At 44.1% G+C, this 15,936-nt stretch overlaps 1 protein-coding gene across 5 annotated transcripts in view; it reads right to left on the bottom strand.

The window, feature by feature from the left end:
* LOC114135658 (plexin-B1-like) overlaps nt 1–15,936 on the bottom strand; it is a 71,668-nt gene that overhangs the window by 18,087 nt on the left and 37,645 nt on the right. For 4 of the 5 annotated variants that reach the window (XM_028003128.1, XM_028003127.1, XM_028003129.1 and 1 more), the window contains 10 exons: nt 13,847–13,940; nt 11,608–12,781; nt 9,489–9,671; nt 7,002–7,130; nt 6,606–6,706; nt 5,170–5,302; nt 3,904–4,060; nt 2,692–2,800; nt 2,084–2,192; nt 933–1,721 (listed from right to left, as the gene is read on the bottom strand). In XM_028003128.1, the coding sequence (XP_027858929.1) occupies nt 933–1,721; nt 2,084–2,192; nt 2,692–2,800; nt 3,904–4,060; nt 5,170–5,302; nt 6,606–6,706; nt 7,002–7,130; nt 9,489–9,671; nt 11,608–12,771 (2,874 nt within the window). In that variant the 5' untranslated portion in view covers nt 12,772–12,781; nt 13,847–13,940. The remainder of the gene's footprint in view (nt 1–932; nt 1,722–2,083; nt 2,193–2,691; nt 2,801–3,903; nt 4,061–5,169; nt 5,303–6,605; nt 6,707–7,001; nt 7,131–9,488; nt 9,672–11,607; nt 12,782–13,846; nt 13,941–15,936) is intronic. The other variant, XM_028003130.1, reaches the window with a different exon arrangement.

Raw genomic sequence — 15,936 nt, forward strand, 5'->3', positions numbered from 1 at the left:
GTGTCTGTCGATTTTTTAGTCCAAACATTCTGTTTTTCATTCGGTGGGCTGAGAATCTAAAAATCTTACTCAAGTAAGAGCAGCGATACTTCATACTAAAATTACTCAAGCAAAAGTAAAAAGTTTCCAAAAAGCTACTCAAGTGACTCAAGTAATTGAGTAAATGTAGCTAGCTACTACCCAACTCTGTGTGAGGATGAGTGCTTTGAAAAAAAAGGTTTTAATAAAGTTTTAGACCAACTAATCCTCCTCCCACCATCATATGTCGGACTTGTCTCCAGGCACAAAAAGATCTTAAAAACTCTCTGATCTCCAGAGGATATTTCTTTGTTTTTCCTTTTTCTAACGTTGATCTTATAAGCTAACCATGCTAACTCCTAACTTGAAAAGCTAAGCCCAATTTAAAATGTTAACTACCTCATTATTTCGTCTTTGTTTTGAAATAATAGTAACACATATAAATGACAGCTCATATCTTCGTTAATTTTAATTCCTGGTGGGAAATCTGGATTAACAGGCCGGACAGAACCTCGGTCATCAGAGGATCGTTGGGAACCGGCTCAGAGGCAGACAGGAGCTCAGATTACTATGTTTACTGTCCTGGTCAGTGGCATCGTCTTTTCATTCAGCCATGTTCTGTGTGTGAGTGTCAGGACGGACTGTGTGGCTAAGTTGCTACAGAAACCGACTGATCTACAGCATCAGGTAGGAAAGAAAGTGATGAGAAAAGGTCCAGAGTGAAGCAGAGCAGCTGGTGTTGTGTCGTCTAGACACAGCAGACAGAAAGAAAGAGCAGCGGCAGAGGAGACGACTGGAGCGTTTCAGTGGGATGTACAGTTTCCAGTTTGAATTCCAGTTAGACGTTGGGAGTAAAGGGAAGGACTGGTGAGCAGGTTAAGGAGGCACAGCGGGCGGACCGAGCGTCAACTCACCGGTAGGAAGGCATCAGCTGGATCATCCTGGTAATCCAGTTCAGGGTTTGAGTCTGTTTCCCTCAGCTGGGCGTATGAGGGGGGGTCACGGTCTTCGCCGTCACCTGACAGCCTGGCTGTGTCCTCTTCTGTGCCCTCAGGCAGCACATCTGCTTGATTTGACTTCCAGGTCGGGTCAGGGTCAAGGTCGAGGTCATGGTCTGGTTCGGTGCCTTCTTCTGGGCTCAGTGAGGGACTGGGGGTCACGTCCAGGCTGGGGGAGGGGTCAGTAATAGCAGCTCCACTCACAGAGGTGGTTGTGGGCTGGGGGTCATCGTCAGGTGAGGTCACGCTCAATGTTTCCTCACTAGGGGGCGACTGTGTGACCCTGCTCAGGGTGGAGACGTCCGAGACGACCAGAGGCATCACGGCTTCCTGATCCCCACTAAGGCCGTCGGCCCCGGTGACGGGCAGCACCTCAGCCGCCGCCATGGCAACTTGCTCAGATTCGCTCCGGGTGACGACGACGAGCCCCCCCACTGCAGTGGACCTCTCCGCCCTGCTGGGCGGGGCGGGGGGCGGAGCTGAGCTGGAGGGCTGTGGGGGCTCAGTGCTGGGCGTGGGGGAGGTGGCTAACGCCCCGCTGGTTACTATGGCAACAGGAAAAAAGCTTGTCGTGGCGGCAGTGGTAGCTGATGGCGTTATGAAAGGAGCGGAGGTTGTCATGGTGACTGTAGCCGCTGTGGTAGTAGAGGTTGGGATGGTTTTCATGGGTTTGGCGGTGGGGGGTGGAGATGTGGGGAGTTTAAACTGAGGAGGGGGGGAGACACACCAAGGAAGGGGGGGGAGACAAATCAAAAACTTACAGAAAAATGGAAAACAGAACTGAATTTGCTGTGCTAAACGCATGCATGGACACATTAGCTGCGACAAACATCCAGGTTAGCTTAGCCTGGAGGAACGCTGCCTTAAAACGAGCTCATTACGTCACAAAAGCACAAAATGGCTGCGAGTGAAATGGGCCTCGTATGTCATTTTCACGACTTGCGGAGCTGCAAAGCGTTAAGGTGGAGTGTTTGTGGAGCGCTGGCTGTGAGCTGAGAAAGGTCCCCTCATGACGGAGCGAGCAGCCACAGAGTGCCGCGCTCTCCTCTAGTGTTACTGCGACTTACGTGCTGGTTGTAGATGATGGCGCCCTCCTCACACACGGCCTTGTGGGTACAGGAGTGCTGGTGAACGCACCAGTTACAGCCCCATTTGCTCAGCACGCATCCACGGCAGCTGCACACAAGACATAATACCAGAGAGGGAACCATCAGCACACAGCAGGAAATATGGCAAGAAAAAGCTCTTAGTGAAGCTGCACAGCCTTTAAAACACTTTAACATCCTCGTTAACACCAGGAAGTGTGGAAAAGTAGAATCTGAAGACGAAACCAGGCTGGATATTTCAGCAAGACAATAACCCTAAACACACCGCCACAGCCTGGTGGGGCTCATTTCTCCATACATGAGTAATGTTGAAGTCTCCAGTACCAAAAGGTTCCACAACCAGTTTCTTCCTGTGGCGTTCTACATTATTTTACATCAGCTAATTGTGAACTCAGCCGTATCGACTACTTGTGCTGTTATTCAAATCTGGCCTAGATTTCAGGGTCATTGTAAATGTGTTTACACTGAAAAATGCCAACATGCTTAAAAGACATGAAGTTACATAAAAACAGGACAAAGTGTTAAGATCAGCAGCAGACAGAGGAGACGAGCGCTTAGCGCTGACTTACGGAGAGCTCCCAGACTGCTGCTTCACTGCCATGCAGTCGTAAAAGGTGAAGTCCCTGGCTGTTACCGTGACGTCCCCGAAATGGACAGACAAGGTGAGAGTGATGAAATCTGATGGCAGAACACACACACACACACACACACATCCCCCCACCCCCCCCACACACACACACACACAGAGATACAGACAGACAGAGTGATCATCATCTCTTAACCAGGAAACCAGGAAACATTTAGCCAGGCTTATCAACCTTGAGTCACAGAGTTTACATATATCAGTACTATGATGGGAACATCATCATCATCATCATCATCGTCATCATCATTGTCATCATCAACTTCATAAAGCGCTTTAACACCAGCTACAGCTGAAACAAAATGCTGAACATCAGTAATAAATAAATAAACGAGATAAAGGAAAGCATAAAAATAAAGCAACAAAACTAAACACACAATAATGAATAAAAAACTCAATTCAAAACACAATAAGATGACACAGATAAAATCAATATCAATAAATAGCGGTGAACTGATTGCTGATTTTTTGGCCGATTTTTAAAAAGCTTGACCTGCCGATTCTGATTTTGGCTGATTTTGATAAAGTAGCACAAAAGCTCAAATCCAACATCTTTATGACTAAAACAAAAAAAAATCTTCATGTCTGTGTGACAGATTTTGGAAATATGTCCTGATTTATTGGACCTTCTTTATGTGGAGCTGCTTGTGTTGCTACAATGTTTTTATCACAGCCTCAAAGGCTGAATGAACAAATACGACACAAACAGAAATAAAAGCATACATGTGACTATGCAGTAGACAGTACATAGACAGATTTAAGCAGAACTGTGCATATTAGGATGCAGATTAGTGGCCACTGTCCTAGCTGGTTTAGGTAAGATGGAGTGGGTTCGATTTGATTTAGCTGTGTGTGAACATGCAGCGGTGTCGATACAAACACAGCTACACACACACACAAACGCACGCCCACGCACCCCTACACATACACACACACACACACACACACACACACACACACAGAGGTTAATCCCATCACAGCGGGGCTCCAAATCCCTTAGTCACAAAACCAAAAAGCTCATACCAGTAATTAAAATCCCTCAGTCGGAGGTTCAAAGCGATCAGACTCAACAAGCAGCGAATGCTGGTGAATTAAAGCAAACAACCTCAGGACTCTAAACAGAACAAGCTGGACCCACCCTGTCCAGGAGGCACCAAGGGTATTCTGCTGGAGTCCGGAGATTGGCAGGTGACTCCGGCCTCGGTGACGGCAGCAGGACTGCGGCTGTCCTGGAACAGGCAGGAGTACGACTCGCCCTGTTCCAACACGGGGAGTCCTGGGACGGACAGGGTCACCTGAGGACAGGGGAGCAGCGGCACCGCAATTAGATTGTTACACATGGTTCAAAAGATGCAGAGGAGGAGGCTCGGTCGCTTTTCCACATGGAAATTACAAACAAATATCTGGAGAGACAAAACTCAGCACCTGCGCTTCACTAAGCAAATAGCTGGGAGCCTCCCTTTGGAAAGCTGCAGCTGTGTAAGCCTGGACAGGCGGGCGTGATGTTCCAGCTACCGACAGCAGAACAAAGAGCAGATGACTCTATCAGAATCAGCCGGACTGGCCTGATTGTGTGCATAAACACAAATACTACACTGCAAAAAACACAAAACCTTAAGTACTTTTGGTCTAGTTTCTAGTGAAAATGTCTTTAGTACACTTGAAATAAGACAATAAACTAACTTACAAGCAAGTTGTCAGCAAGAAATATGAGCATGTTTTAAGCAAACGATTCCTTAATATAATTTTTTTTTTTGAAGACATTTGCAGTAGAAACTAGAGAAAAATTACTTGGAAAGTTTTTGTATTTTAGCAGTGAATACTGAGAGAACTGACTGATCCTCATGGGGCCAAAAGCCTGGGCCCCATGAGAGGAGGCGCCGTTTTGGGGTTACCAGTTAGCTGCGATTGAATTTAGATTCAGGGCTACATATGTTCTGCTAATGGTTAGTCTGCAGAAATGAATGCAAGGTCCCTGTGAAGATACAAAACATACTGTGTGTGTTTGTGTTGTGTGTAAGAATGTTTAATAGCTCCCTGTTGGAACTGAGGACGACATGAGGACATCCAGAGCCAGAAAGAGTCCACATGTTCCAAACGAGCCAACCAATCAGAGCGGGCCCAGGCCGGAGCAGCTCCAACCCCCCAGTGAGCTCTAATCTCATCTCTGCAGACCTCCATGGAGTGTAGACTGCGGCTGGACGAAGGTCTAGGTCACGACTCCCAGCGATTATCTCCCAGATAAAATGACTTTTCCCTGGGCTGGTTAACTAAACAGCAACGTTAAAATGGGCCCACTAGAACTGGCTCTGTTCACAGTCTCTACTTTGACAGAAAAAAAAAAGTTTTACTGTGTAACTAAACGTAGTTAGTTACTTTGCTTTGTGAAAGTAAGTGAACCTACCATCCGGCTCTCCTCCCGGCTGATATTGAACGGGTTCAGCTCCTGAACACTCAGGCACTGCTGCTCGATGTCGAAGCTCCACAGCCACTGGCCGGCTCGGTCCCCACGACCGCACTGGGACCTCAGCACACACCTGCAGAGGAAGGACAAACACACACACACAGTGTCACACTATTGCCACAACTCACTCTGGAGTCAGCCTCTCCCTCACCGCACTGGTAAAAGAGCTACAGTAAACTGGACCCCCTTAACGCATAAAATGAAAAAAAAAATGAGGTGGAAAAAAATAAGAGGTACGAGGCAATATAAAACATTACAATCCATCTGAGGGACAGAAATCTGTTTCCATGTCTTCAATGTTCTTCTTCCAGCTCTTCAAGGGCAGGAGTTCCCCCAAACACAAAATATGTCAAAAGAAAAATGAAGACTTAGATTACATTGAGATAATAAATAGGCTATTCATGCAAGAAAATTCTCCAACGTGGTTGAATTAAAACAGCATCATTCACTCCGCCTGAAAGAGCATGAAGCAACACACTGCAAAATCACAAAATCTTACCAAGTATTTTTGTCTAGTTTCTAGTACAAATATCTTAGTACAAGACAAAAATAACTTCTAAGAAACTTTTCAGGAAGATATAGAAGCTTGTTTGAAGTAAATAATTCTTCAATATTGTTCTAGTTCCATTGGCAAATTATGTTATTTATAAAAAGGGGGAAAATGTCTTGGTATAAGTGAAAAAATCTAGAACTTATTCATCAATATTAAGGAATTATTGACTTAAAACAAACCCCTATATCTTGCTGAAAAAATACTTGTAAGTCTTATTTCAAGTTTCTAAGATGTTTGCTGTAGAAATTGGACCAAAATTACTTGGTAAGATTTTGTGTTTTTGCAGTGCAGCTGAAAGGAATGTATGAACGAATGAATGAAGGACTCCCGATTGTTGTTTTCCCTTCATAAATAAAAACATTGTTTGAAAACGGATTTTTAGTATTTATTGAGGTCATCGCTCTCTGATGTTCATATTAGTTCAATCATCTGAAATATTACATGTAAAGGGGGGGGTGGAAGTAAAAATAGGGAGAAATCTCCATTGTCGCTTTTCACAAGAGTGAGATGGAAAAAGACCCGCTTCCAAAATGTTTCGTGAAGAACACTAAAGTTGTGGATGATGAAGAGGAGGAAATGTCAAACATCAGACATGCTTCGACATGGAGCCTCACAGAGTAACAGAAGTTTGGGATTGGTTGTGTAACGATCAGTCTGGAGCTGACTGAACTGCATTCATGTTAAAAAGACAAAAGAAAAAAACATCTGAGTCGTGGTGTAATCAGGCTGCTCTTTCTGAATGAACATAATCACATCAAATGGGTGACTAATTACTGGGTGATTATTGTTTCCTCGTCTTGCTAGCTGCTAGCGGCTCTCTCACCTTCCCTCCAGGACGCACCAGCCGCAGTAGGGGTCGTGGGCCAGCAGACAGGAGTGGCAATCTGGGTGCTGGTGGCATTCGGCCACCGGCCTCTTCTGCAGCTGCAGCCAGGATAAAACAATCACGCTCATTTGTACAAATCAGCCACACTAAGCTCCTAAACAAAATCTGATTACAAACAATAGATGGCCCACATTCCCCTGCGCAACAATGAAAAATCAAGAATACGGACGCCGGAATAATCCCAACTGCACGCACATCGCTGGAATAACTGGAGCAGAAAGCAAAGAGTCATTTCCCGCTTTGCTTTGTGCCCGCAGTGCGGCCGAGAGGCGGTGTGGGACGAGAGCGCGGCCGAGGGGCAGTGTGGGACGAGAGCGCGGCCGGCATTTGTACCATGTCGCGGGTCATGATGAAGAGGTGCTCCTCCTCCTGGTCCAGAACCAGGTCCGAGCTGATAGGCGTGTTCTTCTGGATGGAGACCACCGAGTACTCCACCACCTCGCCGTTTGGCCCCAGGAAAACCTGAGGAGAGCCACAAGAGACCAGTCTGATCCATCTGTGGAGCAGCAACCTGTCTGCAAGTTACAGAAGGCATGACTGGCCCAAACAGCATCAGAGCTTTGAGAGACAGAAAAAAACCCTACAAAGCAGGACAAGAAGGATTTCAGGCATGTGGCTGAGGAATGTACTTTCATCACTCATAACTGCTAAATAGGGTTCCACCGATTTATCAGAGCCGATTTCCTCAATTTTGGGAGATCAGTGATCGGCCGATACTTACATGTGAAGCCGATCTTATCCACCTCAGCAAAGGTCTAAAAATTAACGACGGTCCTCTTCTAGTCACCAATGAGAGAGGTTTGACTGATAGACCGGCCTACCAGGTCATGTCTGCATGTTTCCAGTCAACAATAGTCACTCCTCTGTTGACAACTCAGTAACTTTCTTGCTGTATTTAGCGACATTTCAGACACAAAAATTGGTATTGGCCAAATTTGGAATCAGCAGGTCAGATTTTTTAAAGATTGATAATTGGTGAACGGCCAGAAAACTGCAATCAGTGCATCTGTACAACTTCCCTATAAATTTTAATGCCATTTCCCCACAGTAAAATTAAAACCATCTGAAAAAGACAGATTCACAATCTCTTGATGAAATGAGAGAATCTTTTCCACCTCTCAGTTTTCTTGTTTTTACCGAACACAACCAAATTAAACATCCAGAAGAATGTGTGTGTGAGGGGGGCGTGGGTCCTTATATCCTTGTGGGGACCTAGTTCTGTCTACAATGTGGGGTTGTGGGGACCACTGCTCCTTGTGGGGAAATGCTGTTTGTGGGTTATGATTAGGTTTAGGACTAAGGTGTGAGTTGACCTTTGGTTAAAGTTAGGGGTAGGGTAAGGGTTAGGCTGTAGAAAATGAAAGGAAGTCAATGTAAAGTTCCTACAAATACAAAAACACGACTGCATGTGCGTGTGAAGGTGTGCAGCAATAACGGCGCACAACCCCAAGTACAGTATGCTGCTATGTACAAGAGATAAAGTCTCATACACACTGAATCTGACGTAACTGCATAGAAACATATTAATGGAGTCAGTGTTCCTTTTGTAATGCTCCTTCACTATGGTTAGCCACCGAGGACAAAGACTCCAGTGTGTACATGAGGTTTCTCAGCCTGTAAAATCCTCATGTCATCACTGGTACCCAGGTCCTTCCCTGACCTCCAAGCTGACGTTATTGAGGGAAGTTTCAGACACAGACTCATAGATTTATTGATGGCCCAAGGGGGAACTGTCCAGTCACAGCAGCTGAGCAAAACACAATCTGTATGAACTCATTATCTAAAAACAACTAAACACAATAAATTCATCATGGCTAAGTAGAGTGTTGTGCATGTTCATGTGCTGTGCCTCTGGAAACGAATCACAAAGTCACTGATTTGACTTTTCCACATTTTGTCATGTTCCAACCTGAATCCTAATTGGATTTAATTCATTTCTTGCCTCAAAATTCTGCACACAAGTGCCCCATAAATGCCAATGTAGAAATCTTTTTGTGTACTTTTCACATTTATTAAAAATAGAAAATGAGAAAATCACATACAATCACGGTGCTGGAAGCATGTAATGTACTCCACCAAGACTCAGTCTGATTTCATCCAGAGTGTGAAGAATGTGTCTTCAGATATGTGGTGGTTGTTTCAGGTGATGTTTTGTTCAGCCATGTCTCTGAGCTCTGAACATCTTCAGCTATAGTCATGGAATATGACAGAACTGGAGGATAATGGCTTCCTGGTAGCTTCAAGCATCATTCTTATCAAATCCCTGGCAGATAGTTTGTGTCTTTTTTTCCTCAAGTTTCTTGCAACCCTGTTGACAATTGGCAACAAAAACCTTTTATGGTTCTGTGATGATGCCCCAATACCTTCTAGAGCGCTGCATCCCTCTGGAAGACTTTTGGTACATTTTGACAATCCAGAGTCAATTAAATCTCTTTTGGGCCCATTTTGACAAAAGAAAAGGATGTAAGGTTGCAGTGATTGCAGTTTTCCAACCGATTGCCAATTATGATCTATAAAAAGCCTGACCTGCCAATTCCAGTTTTGGCCGATAAAATTATTTTGTCTGAAATGTTGCTAAATATAGGAAGAAAGTCACTGGTTTGACTTTCTTGTTATATTTGCTATCTATCTGGATGAAGGTTAGTTGGGTCTCAGATCAGCATATAAACGTTCCCCATAAGAACCCGAATTCCAGTAAGAGACGTCTGTATGCTTCTTAGATGGACATTATTTTGGCTAGTGATGCCACAGTTCTTTGCTTCATATCCAACATAATCATTCTTCTGCAGGACTATGCAGCGTTATTGGCTGGACTGTCACCTTGTGGAGTTTCCCCTTGGAGTCTCCAAGGAAGGCGATGGTATATCCCTCCCTCATGCTCACAGCCACAGCAGTGAGCCGGGCAGACGGGCTGTCCAGAATGGTGTCCACTAGCACCGGGATCCGGCTGGCCATGGGGCTGGGAGTGTGGTCAGATCCACAGGGGTAAGCATCCAAAGTGTTCTGAAATTCAGAACAGAGCTATAAGAAGACAGTCGCATCGACAAGTCACTTATCCAAGGCTGAAGACTGAAATAAGAGAATTCACTTAAACACAAAATACCTTGATACCCAACTACCTACCTGCCTACCTAAATACCTACCTATGTATCTACCTACGTAACTATTTATATGTCCATCTACCCACCTGCCTTCCTACCTCTTTCTATCTCTCTCTCCCTCTTTTTCCCAGCTCATTTGGCTCCAAATAAAATCTTTGAACTAATTTGTCTTGAATTCCTCTGCAGCAACACCAAAAGCCAAAATGATTCCCAAAGTGTTCCTGATGGGGCCCATAAAACTCTGGCAGGACTTCTTGGGAACAGTTTGTGGTTTGAGGACAAAATAAAACTGGACACAGCCACTATAAAGCTGAAATAGGATTTGATTTTGCCTTCCCAGTTTGGGAAGAGGGAGACTTGACCCTTCTTTTTGCAGAAACTGTATTATTAAACGAGACCACTCCACATTGGGTTCATTGCCTCATCATTACAGATGAAGGCAATGAACCCAAGGACTCTGGCTTCTGGCAGCAACTTGTTTTGATGGATTATATATTAAAATGGTGACAGGAACAGCTTTTGTGGTAGCAATACTCAACTTCCATCCACAAAACAAATGTAGTTTGAGTGCTTTACAGGAAAATTAGATTCCTGCTCTTTCCTGCACAACTGTAGAGCACATTCAGTAAAGCAGAATAGATCTCCAGAAACAGCAGGGCAGACATCATGAAAGGAAAATGTATTGTGGGATGTAAAAAAATAAAGAGCCAGGTCTGGGAATATGTCATAGCAGCTGAAGCGGTGCCTGGACACTAGCTGGTTTGGCTGATGGAAGCCTGTGACTACGCTGCAACGACTAATGAGTTCTGAGTAAATCCGGAGTACCTATACCCATAAATATCAAGGCCAGACCAGAGCCAAGATGCATCTTGGTTATTCATTATCACTGTGAAACTTCACATTTCATCACCAGGAACAAATCCGCACTCTTAATGGCTTAAACCTTTTGTGCAAATCCACCCATGGTGCAGATGGACCTTCCTGGCAAAGGCGGAAAGTTGAGACAGATTGTTTATTTGCAGGGATCAAGTAAAGATTTAACATTGTAATCATGTCGTAAATCTGCTTTTTGGCTTTAATTCTCAGAGGTTTTCTCCTGTCTGCAGTTTGCTATGGTTTTTCTATTATGATCTCTCTATTATGACAGAAACAGTATTCTTCTCTATTCTCATCAAATGGTGATCTGATGCCAAACAATACACATTTATCTTTGAAGAGAAAACAAGCAAAGAGAAAGAAAACCACAAGTAGTCAACCAAGTAAGAGTCGACTCAAGTTCAACTGTACAACAGTTATCTCAATCCCAAAGGTCGCTACAGCAAACCCCCAGGTATTCATGGGGATTAGGAACTATAAGTAACTTCCTATTTTTATAGTTCAAACACCAAATATACCTTACAATGCTTTAATACACACAGAGGAAACCACATTAGCGCTCTTGCAGTAACTAGCATCCAAAGATCTTCCTTATCTCTGAATTTGGGTGTACAGCCAATCAGCACCATGGAATGTGAATGGTGCTTCTGGATTGGCTGCTGTCAGTCAGCCAATAGCGTTTGAAGTGGCATTACATTCAGATATTTCAGCTGATAAAGCTGGCTTTTCTTTAGGATATTTTTACACATGCTCTCCGGAAAAAAACAACAACCCAAAAACAATAAGAGAATAGGTGAGTTCTCTGAAAAATTACAAATTTCAAGAAAACAGTCAATATGAAACTTCAGTTGGACCTAAAGTGATTTGGTTTGCGTGTACAGAAGAAGCCCACTTTCCCCTCAGACATTCCCATTAATAGTTGAGTGTAGTCACAGAACAGATTTATAGTGCATTGTGCTTACCTCTGGAAGGTTGGCACAGTTGGACTTGACTTCATATTCAATGTATGCTGCCTCCGCTACTCCTTCTCTACCCATTTGTGTATAGCACAGGTCTCTAGTTGAGTTAATCCTGCGGTCCACATCTTTAAGGTTGAACATGCACAGAGCGGAGTCCTCGCTCGGCTGAGACGATGAGGTCAGATGAGTTGAGAAGACTCCGAGAAGGATTTCTGAATCTTGACCCTTAGCCCTGTTCTTGGAGAACCCGAGCTGGACAGCTTGGAGGAGGTTGTACATTTTACCGGCCCTGGAGCGACACGTCAGAGGCACCTCTACATACGAGTAATAGGCCTGGTCATCCAAACATACACGCGAGACGTATGTGCGGTACTCCCTTGACTGTGACTTCAGGTCCCGCCTGTAGAAGAAGAAGTACACATGGTGCCGGTGGGCGAACGAGGCCACAAAGTGGTGATCGTATTCTGAGAGACGGCCGGCGACAGCCAGCTTGGCGGTCTCCTCGTAGGAAAAGATGGGGGCTTGGGCTAAGTTCCGGGTGGAGATAGGTGGATGGCTGCTGGTATAACCTCGTCCCACAAACAGAACTGGCTGTCTGCCAGGATGAGAGCGAACAACAAGCCCGACGGTGCTAACATTGGGGTGGTTGGCTGCTACATACTGAGTGTCCACTGGCTTGTCTGTGGAAAAAAGCACTACATTGATTGATGTCAGGTTACGCTTCTGGCATATTCCTTGGTTGACACTCCCACAGGTAATAAGTTCCATAGAGTAAGGGTCAACCAGCAGGAGCTTGTTGTGGTTGCTGGTTTCCTTCGCTTGGGGGCAGTTGGTTTCTGTCACAGGGGGCAAACAGTCCGGGCTGTCGATAACGGGCCCAGTGTCGTTCCGGAGCTTAAGCTGAAGTAACGGATCTAGCTGGAACAGCTGATCTCGCGCCCCAATGTAGACCCATCCTACACTGGGGTCAGGATGCAGGGCCAGGTGCTCGAATATCGTGTTGTTCCATTTAAAAGTGGGATAAAGGCCAGAGTGGGAAGACACCGATCCCTGTGCAACACCTCTGGATGGCGAACTAAATGGCCGAGCAAAGATGGCAACAAGCAGGAGGCACCGCAGAGTGTGGAGCATTAACGCTGAAGCAGAACACGCTGGCCCAGGAAGCATGGCAGTAGAGCTGAGGGAAAGAAACAATTTCACATATCAGAAAGCATGTCTACTTCCAGAACAACAGGACTGCTAAAGGTTTTTCCATCGTTTCCTGTGCACCTCTGGAATATTGGCAGTGCTGCTCATACAGCAGGTCAGGCATGAAACGTTTGTTATAATAGCACATTACTGTAACAAGACACATTACGACTTGAAAAGATATTTGATCTGACTGAGATTCTGATGGTCTCCAAGACACAAGGACCAATTACAGACTTGGATCTACAGTATGTTCAGTAAGATGTGAGTTGTACTTATACTTTGTTCTTTGCTTATAGTTATATCCTATAACCTACTCAAAGTCTACATTTTTCGACAACGTTTTCTGTTAATCTAAAAGCAAAACGTTTTAGGGGTTCACCAAGGATGTGACCTCTGACACTACAGGACTTATGGCTTGTCCTTTAGCATTTTATTGGTTCTGGTTTAAAACTCCGCATGTAATTATGTTAGCAGTTGAAGGTATGCCCGGTTCACTGCAAAAACACAAATTCTCATTGAGTAGTTTCTAGTGCAAATATCTTAGTGCACTTGAACTAAGATAAAATTAACTTACAATTAACTTTTTGGCAAGAAATATGAGCTTGTTTTAGGTAAATAATTCCTTAATATTGATGAAAAACTTGTTCCATTGGCCGATTATTTAACTTACAACAAGACTTTTTTCCCCCATGTTTTTAGTGAAATAATCTGCCAGTGGAACTTCCAAAAATATTAAGAAATTATTGACTTAAAACAAGCTCATATATCTAGCTGAGAAGTTATTTGCAAGTTAATTGTGTGTTATTTCAAGTGTACTAAGATATTTACTTCAGAAACCGGGCCAAAAATACTTGGTAAGATGTGTTTTTTGCAGTGTTTGATGGTTTCAGTTTGTTAAATAGATTAATCACACATTGATCATCAACAGGAAAGTAAACCTTTTGATCTTTAATCAGGAAAATAATTAAGAAAAATTAGACTTTAATCAGTTAAACAGCATCGGATAAACTTTGCAAACTTAAAATTCCCTCTTTCTACACAACAATCTCACCATTTGTTTCCAGTGGTGCTTTACAGAGGTATGTTACCTCTTGACCTCCCAGATGCTCAGGCTCGGGTCATAAACGCATCCTTCTGGATAGCACCTGCAGCACAAGGAAAAACAAGATGAATCAGAGGTCTCAGTTCATAAACAAGCTGTGATTCACAACCAAAACCCAGAGTTATGTCAGCCTACACTGGGGGTGCGAGCCCGGAGCTCGTCATGTTTAAACTACTTCAGGTTTTTTTCCCCCTGGACTTCATTCATAGAATTTTCATACCCTGTTCAGACAGGATTTTAATTCGAGAAGGGGCAGGACACTGCAACAACCAAAAACACAGTTTCCCATGATACCTCTTCAAGCACATCAGCTCTGGATGAGATTATCTGGAGCCATCTTTGTAGTCGTTCATGCTGCTATAGGCTTAGACTACTGGAGAGTAAGGAAAACTAACCACTTTCCTCAATCTTCCTCTTCCTTCTCTCCAACCTGTATTATTTGCTGTTATTTCAGCTGTTGTTGAAGTTCCTCGAGGCATTCATTGTAAAACTGCTGCTCTAGAAAAAGACTGAGTTGAATTTAACACACATCTGTCTTGCATGTGGAACTCATCCAAAGCAAACAATGAGGGATGTCTCCCTTATTCACAAACGAGAGTATAAAGAGACATGGACACTCACATTAGGAAGCAGGATTATAAGAAACGACTGCAAGATTTTACAGTCGTCTAAAACTTGAGAGACCACACAAACATGATGCTAAAGAAGCCATTAAGACAATAGGTTTGGTAAAGCCAAACAGCAAAGACGACACATCACACAGAGATTTCAATCAAGAATGTTCAGTTGTCAGATGGAAAGTCTCGCTAAGCTGCTTGAGATCAAACGTGAGTTCAGAGTAAGTAAAAAAAACCAACAAGGAAGAAGCCAACAGATAGTTTGTGGACTATTGTTAGCAAAAAAACTGCACATTGGCAGTGCAGTTTTTTTGTTTTCTGTACTACTTCTGTGGTCCCATCTCCTCGCTTTCTGATTGCCCACATGTCACATTCAACAGGCTGCGTTCCCATTCGTCCTCATGGGGAAACACCACACACGATATCAGGCCAAGACGATCCAACATGTTGAATGTCCCTGATTGAGATGGGAGCAGTCCCATCTCAGATCTGGTCTGAGCATACCAGGTCACTCTGAACACAAGTCAATGGAAGATCTCTTACGATTATTTTCAGAGCCATCACCATAATGGGGCGGGAGGTCCTTCAGATTGTCAGATGGGGGAGATCGGGTCAAAAAGTCAGCATAACTATCTAGTTGTGTGAACCAAGCTTAACACACTTCACTCTGACGGTTCAATGCATTGCATTTCCAGCTCTCTGCAGAGGAACTGCATGGTGGGAAGGTGACCCTTTCGACAGGGCCTGGGATGTGTTAAAGCACGCACACTCAGATCATGTACATGCAGCTGCTCGGCAAATGACAAACTATCTAGTACACACATTTCTTTTGTGATATAAGTATTAAATGTCATTCATAATAGTCTCAAAAAGAAGTGGTGCACCGGTTGCAGTTTTCTGGCTGATCGCAAATTACCAATCTTCAAAAAGCCCGACCAGCCGGTACTGATTTTGGCCGATACTAACTTTTTTTGTCTGAAATGTCGCTAAATAGAGCAAGAAAGTTACTGAGATGCAACAGTGGGGTGACTATTGTTAACTGCAAATGTGCAGACATGACCTGGTGGGCCGGTGTGTCAGTCAAACCTTTCTCACAGGAGAACAGAAGAGGACAGTGGCTGATTTTTAGACCTTTGTGGAGGTAGATAAGATCAGGGTATAAGATAGGCTCCTCCTATTTTGGGAGCTAATCACCGATCTCCCAAAATAAAGGAAATCGGCACCAATAAATCGGCTGGCCGATAAATCGGCCGGCCGATAAATCGGTGCACCCCTATTAAAAAGGTCATAAATTTCAGTTGATATGACCTGCAGAAACTGTGTGAAATGCTCCCACTGAATGGGTATTAGTTGCAAACTAAATTATAGCCTTGGTATCCCTGGAAAAGAAGAAGAAGTAAATTAGAAGATTAGGAAGGGAAG

The sequence above is a fragment of the Xiphophorus couchianus genome, chromosome 20, assembly GCF_001444195.1.
Source record: "Xiphophorus couchianus chromosome 20, X_couchianus-1.0, whole genome shotgun sequence".
Lineage (NCBI taxonomy): Eukaryota > Metazoa > Chordata > Actinopteri > Cyprinodontiformes > Poeciliidae > Xiphophorus > Xiphophorus couchianus.